Consider the following 6,949-nt stretch of genomic DNA (forward strand, 5'->3'; position numbering starts at 1 on the left):
ATACTCTGTCTACTCAACTACTGTAACTGCCCCCAAACCCACTCAATTATTTTTTTTATGTCTTTTGCTCCCCATTTTATTTATTTTCCCCTTAATCAAATAAACGTTAACGTTTCAATTGTTTAAATTTACGAATTTATCACATTTATTGTTCTTCCGGATTCAACACCCTCCATTCCTAAATCAAATAACATTTTTTTATTATCAATTTGAAAGTGATCACCGTATGGAACACAAATAAACAACACAAAACGTAACTAAATGGGATAAATGAGGCCAACTTTTTGTAAAAAAAATAATATATTCTAACATTTTTATATTTGTTTCACTTTCAGCAATAGCATCACTCTCCAGATTTGTTTAAATAATATATTAAGAATAGAACGAAAGATTCAGATAGTCGAAGATTTATTTAAGAGTTATCCTTTGCTTCTTTTGGAAATATATAAGAAACAATTTTAAAATGAAATATCTGCGAAGAAATAAATGGTTGATATTGAAAGAAATATTCAGTTAAATAGGGGAAACAAAAATATAGAAAATTGTATTTTATTATTTTCTAGACTTGAAGTGGATTTCTATGCGAATTGATTAATATTGTCCTTCACTATATGCCTTGTCGACAGATCTTTCGCGATTTTTTCTATTCTTTTTTATAAAAAAAAAAATTCATTTTAAGAATTGATGTACATGTACGTATCAGAAACATATTATTATTATTATTAAATTTTGGTTAACAAGCTGACATTTCTATTTGTCACATTTATATGAATTTGAGTTGTAAAAATTGATATTTTTGATAAAAAAAAAATAATAATGAAACATAAAAAGAATAAGATACAAAATTATTGTCAATATAAATATATAATAAACAATTTAATTTATTTAAAAATATAAAATGTTGTGTCGAAGGTTTGATCTCCATCTCAACGTTGTACTTAAAAAAAAGACTTGAAATTTTTATCTATTAATTTAATTATTTTTTTTATCGTTTTTATCTTTATAACTTTCTTAAAATATCTATCAATATCAAAATTTTCATTAGAATTTTTATAAAGTTGAAATCTCAACATTTAAAATATTGATTAACATAAATATTTTTGAAAAAAATAAAAACAATTAATTATGATTATTTGGGATGACGAACTTTTTTTTTACAAATAAATTATACTTATGTGCGGAATAAAAAATATTTAATAAATGAGATTTTTTTATATTAAAATGTGTAATTTTATTCATTTTTAATTTCAGCATATTAGCTATATAAAGGAATTTAAATTAAACATTGTTTAGGCATGGAATTTAAAGTATAACCATGACCATGATGTTTTTTTAAAGTATTTCAAAAGCACTTGCCATATGTTAAAAATGTTGCTTTACACAATGTTTAAAATATCGATGTCGACGAAATATCGAGATTTTAATTTTATGGAAATTTCGATAAAAATATCGATAAAATTTCGATTTCGATAGATATTTCTGGAAAAATTCAAAAAGTATATATAAATTAGTAAATAAACATTTTATGATTTTTAAACAGATTAAATATCTATTATTTATAATGGATTTACACTAATGATATTTTATTGCTTAATAATATTTTGTGAATTTTTCTGCGATATAATAGAATATTAATTCACCCCTCATGTTGATATTGAATCTATAGAAACATTGAAATATCGATAGAAATTTCGACATCACGACGGAAATTTAATAATATGACTTTACATATCCTAATTATATAGTGCTACAAAAAATCTAAAATAAGGAATATAAATCATCGAACATATGAAAAATGGTTTTTATTATTTCTATTTAAAAGCTCATTATTTACTAAAAGCTAATTGTTTTTATTTAAATCTAAAATAAGGAATATAAAAATGGTTTTTATTTACTAAAAGCTCATTATTTGAAAAATTAAGCTAATTTTTATTATTTCTAATTATTTAAAGATAACTTTAAATTTGATATTGACATTCAATCACCGTAAATGACTGGTTTTTATTGAAATTGTTTTCAAACTTAGATAATCTAAAAGCTCATTTAGATTGATTAGAAAAAAAAATATTTCTATTTAAATTCTTTTAATAAAACAATTTAAAATACATTTTGGGAGTGGTTCAAAAGTTATTTTGAGTGATTGTCGAATATTTTAATTTTTTTTTTAAAAATGAGTTATTTTTAAATTAAATACTTGAAAAATTAGACCAAACCTACCCTAAACTTATCATTCAATAGTTGCTTTTATGGTTAGTTAAAAGTAAATATACAACTCAAATAAATTGGCTAACTACCTTAATAGTAATCTTAATGAGAAAAATCCAATGAAGTAATAAATAAATAAACCCAACCTTTTTCATGGTATCCCCTAATCAATCAATCCTCAACCCAACAACAGTAAAGAGTTGATAGTGTAAGTGTATAAGAATTATATATCCAATGCATGCCAAAATTTATTAGCCAAAATTCTAGAAAATTGACTATGCAACTAACCTAGGATGTACTTGCAAGTTTTGCAACCAATCTCTTTAATATATAGTTTGGTTTTCTTTTCATGGGCTTCATCATTTGAATATCGACATATTCTTTCTAATTCATAAAATATATTTTTTTTTGTACAGAGTCAATTGTTCAAACCATATTTCCTATTATTAATGATTCAATTAATAGAATCAACCATATTATATATATATCTCAATTTTGGTCTCTCTAGTTTTAAGTTTCTTCTCTTATCTGATTCAAAAGAAAAAAAAAATCTTCTCTAATCATTTTAATATTGATCTATATATTTTTTAATTTTAGTCTAGTCTAAGCATAAGTCAATTAATTAGATTATATATTTTCAATTAAAGGGTGAGAGGTTTATGTATTATGTAATGAAGGTAAATAGATTTCATAGGGATAATGTGAGAATATTTTATGTCATTTTCAGATATTATGTATTATGAATTATATAATATTACTAAATAATAACTATACAAAAAAAAAAAAAGTTTAAAATAAAACATATTCATAAGTAAATTATTATCATTAGTTTATTATTAACTAATATTTAGTATGTAATGCCAAAAAACTTACAATTTATAAATATAATATCAATCATATTTTTAAACAATTATTTAAATTTGAATTAAATTTCTGAATCTTCTATCAAATACATTTCTGAAACATGAAATACAATTTTATTTTGATTGAATTTCTTATTTTCAAATTTTTGTTTTTAGATTCTCTACCAAACATGTACTAAATTTATTGTTTAAGAAAATTTCAAATCGTGCTTCTATTTTTTTAAGTACAAGGGGATTCAAACCACAAACTTCTTGATTGCGAATAAGTTTTAGGTTAGTTGAGCTATGCTTGACAAATATTCTTTATTTAAATTGAGTAATAACTAATAACAATAATTATTATTTTTTTATTATTTGAAAATTTACCCTTTTTGTCCATATATATTTTGAATATATTTTCTTGTTGAGTCAGTTAATTTCAAATGCTGAATTTGATGTTAGTTTTCATTTGGTCCAATCAATTTCAAAATGTTACATTTTTAGTTTTGAATTTTGAGTTTTGAGTTTGACTTTTATTTGGTTTCTAAGTTTCAATATTGTACATTATTATTACTTTGAGTTTCTATTGATCCACACTTTTGGTCTTTGGCATTAACTCTCAATTAAATGATTTAAAATAATATAAATGAAAAAGTTTGTAATTAATTTTAATAAAAAATGTGAACTAATTTATTTTTATTAATTAATTAAGAGAAATTAATATTTAAGATAAGACTAATTAATAAAAGTGTAAATCTTAAAACCTAAAAATCAAATAAAAAAAAACTAAAAAATTTCAAGAATAAAAATGTTCCATTCTAAATTTTAGAGACCAAAAGAAGATTAAACATAAATTTAATAGTAAAAGTGTAATATTATGAAATCTAAACTAAATTCAAACCTTAATGATCATATATATATATATATATATATTTGTTTTTTATATTCTATTTTCAATAGTGATCTCAATTTCACTATTAATTTTTTATTTGGCTAAATATTTTTATTAAATTGAAGAATTGATTTTTCACCCAATCAATTACAAAAACAGACAAACATTTGGAATATCTTAGATTTTTATAAGCCAGCCTGTTTTAGAATTAAATCTCATAAATAATTTATCAATCACAGAACTAAATTATAAAGTGTAATTCTAATTACAAGTTGAATTAAGACCACATTTACTTCGTTGGAAAGGGTATAAATGTAATGAATTTTTATTGACATATCAATTGTAATGGATCTCAATCATAAAAATAATTAGATTATTTTTTAACATATTTACTTAACTATTCTGTAAACATAATTTAATTACTATTAATGTCATTTACTTAACCGTTATTATTGGTGTAAACGTAATGGATTTTTTAAATTTTCCTTTTTATTGATACTTTTATTTATCGATATCGTTATCAAACAAACGATCCCATAATTTCAGATTTTTTTTTAATTCTTTTAGCGTATCAAATAAAAGTCCGATTTTTTTAAAAAATATTTTTATCAAGGAAATAACATCCTAAAATTTTGGAATGTTTTTCCGGATTTTTTACCGATACGATATCGAACAAATAACATCACAAAATTTTAATATGCTATTAGCAAATAATAACATTCTAAAATTCTGGATTTTTTGATTTTGTATAGACACCGAAAAATAACATCCCAAAATTTTAGTTTTTTTTATTTTAATTATTGACATTGTTATGGGACAAATAACATCGATAAGCTTGTTTAACAAAAATTTCTCCTCCAATTTGACTCATATTCTCACACTCAACAAATTAAAAAGAAAAAAAAACCATCCATTTCTTTTGCTTTGCTTTTCTTCACCCAAGAAAGAAGGGGAAAAAAACACAGCAACATGATTCTAAAATTAATTGGTCTTATAGATATCAACCATATCCCAAAATTTTGATTTTGTTTCGTATTCTTTCTTATGGATACTGTTATCGATCAAATACATCGATAACATGGTCTTACAAAACATGATATTTGAGACCAAATTTGAAAATCGTTAAAATAATTTTAAAAATATGATGGGTCCATGTAATTTTCAAAGGTAATCCGATCAAGTACCTTTTAGTTCAATTACAATATTTGATTATAAATTTTATGATAGATCCCACGTTATACAAACATAATAAAATGAGATCTATTTTTATGAATGAATTACGTTACTTATATGGTAAAGGTGGACTAAATGTGTAATTTTAAAAAATATATGTATATTGTAAAGTACAACTTTAAAGAAGAAAAACAAGAATATGTCGTGAAATCTATTAGACTATAATCTATAGAGCATAATTTAAACCATTTACATTGAAGCGATCTGACGAGGATCAGGGTCCATTTCTTTGATCATCTTCAATAATTACACCTTCCCCTGCTTCAATTTTTTTGAAAATCAAACTAACCAACATCGTACCAATAATTTCAATACAAAACACACCCCTTCTTTTCTCTCAAATTTCACCCTAAATTCATTTCACGGATTTCGCTATTTGTGGGATCCCACAAACTTTTATTACCAAATTCCTTCACCCCCCCCATAAATTTGGTTCCTCTTCTTCTCCAGATCTTCATATCCAGATCCAACACAAAAACAATGGAGAATTCCCATTTTCCTTCCATCCAAACACGCCCTACATTCCTCCTCCTCCTCCTCCTCCTCATAATTTCCAATCAAACCCAAATCTTCTCCGCCGCCTCAAGAATCCCCAAATCCCCTGCCGGCATCAGAAAAAACACAGAGTATGTCAGAACTTCCTGCAGTACTACTTCATACCCTCGTCTCTGCTACAATTCGCTGTCGGTGTACGCCAGCAAGATCAAGACCAACCCCAAGACGCTGGCTCTCGCCGCCCTCCACGTCAACCTCGCCGCCGCTCGATCCTCTGCGGCATCAATGAGAAGGCTGGCGAAAACCCACGGCCTGCGGCGGAGAGAGGCGTCAGCGATCTCCGATTGCGTGGAGGAGGTTGGGGATTCGGTATTTGAGCTTCAGAGAGCAATTAGGGAACTGGGTCGGCCTCGAGGGTACGATTTTGGGAGTTTGATTAGTGATATTGAGACATGGGTTAGCTCCGCTTTGACCGATGAAGAGACGTGTATGGAAGGATTTGGGGGGCGGCGTGTTAATGGGGTTAATAGTGTTAAGGCTAAGGTTCGAAGGCACATTGTTAGAGTTACGCATTTGACAAGTAATTCACTTGCTCTTATCAATAGCTATGCTTCGTCGGCGGCGGCGGAAGAAGGCGTTTTCCCCTAGTTACTTCACTTTTCTTCTTCGTTCTTTCTTTCCCTGTTTGGTTCCTGGGAAAAGTGAAAGGAAAATTAAAATATTATGAGATTGAAAATGTAATTATGTCTTGTAATTCTAGTGTTACGGTTTATGCAATTACTATTATTAATTATGCCCAAGTCTCTGCCCTTTCTGCTTCCTCATCACTCTGTTCTTTACTTGCTGCACTAGGAGTATGAATATCACAATTTAAAGATTTATTTTTTTCCTTTTAGAAAAAAGGATAATTACAGATCTTCATCCATGTTGTTATTGCAGTTGAGGAAAGAAACGCTGCCAACTCATTGCGTTATATTCTACATTGTTGAACTGATTAAAAACATGTTGAATCAATTTGAATGAAGTTTTAAATTTTAATTCAACCCCTAAAAACAAATAAAGTTGAAAATATTATTAAACTCTAACCAATTTAACACAATTTAACTTTCTTTCTTTTTTTTTTTTTTTCTTGAAAAGAACTAGTAACTTTCTTGACAAGCATAATTATAAAATTTCAAATATATATTTAATTGAAGGTCTTAATTGTTCGTAATGTGACAAAATTAAGTCCATGTTGCGGTTGTGTTATCTTAAAAATGTGGCAAAAGATGTATTGGAATCA

The 6,949-nt window shown here is 26.1% G+C and overlaps 1 protein-coding gene across 1 annotated transcript; it reads left to right on the forward strand.

Moving 5' to 3' along the window:
• Window positions 1–5,417: 5,417 nt before the first annotated feature.
• LOC120092506 (21 kDa protein-like) lies at window positions 5,418–6,467 on the forward strand. Its single transcript, XM_039050602.1, has one exon. The coding sequence runs from the start codon at window positions 5,653–5,655 to the stop codon at window positions 6,313–6,315; it is 663 nt and encodes a 220-aa protein (XP_038906530.1). The 5' UTR covers window positions 5,418–5,652; the 3' UTR covers window positions 6,316–6,467.
• The last annotated feature ends 482 nt before the right edge of the window (window positions 6,468–6,949 follow it).

Source organism: Benincasa hispida, chromosome 12, assembly GCF_009727055.1.
Source record: "Benincasa hispida cultivar B227 chromosome 12, ASM972705v1, whole genome shotgun sequence".
Classification (NCBI taxonomy): Eukaryota; Viridiplantae; Streptophyta; class Magnoliopsida; order Cucurbitales; family Cucurbitaceae; genus Benincasa; species Benincasa hispida.

Coding starts and splice junctions, on each gene's coding strand:
- LOC120092506 (XM_039050602.1), top strand. CDS start 5,653: ATGGAGAATTCCCATTTTCCTTCCATCCAAACACGCCCTACATTCCTC.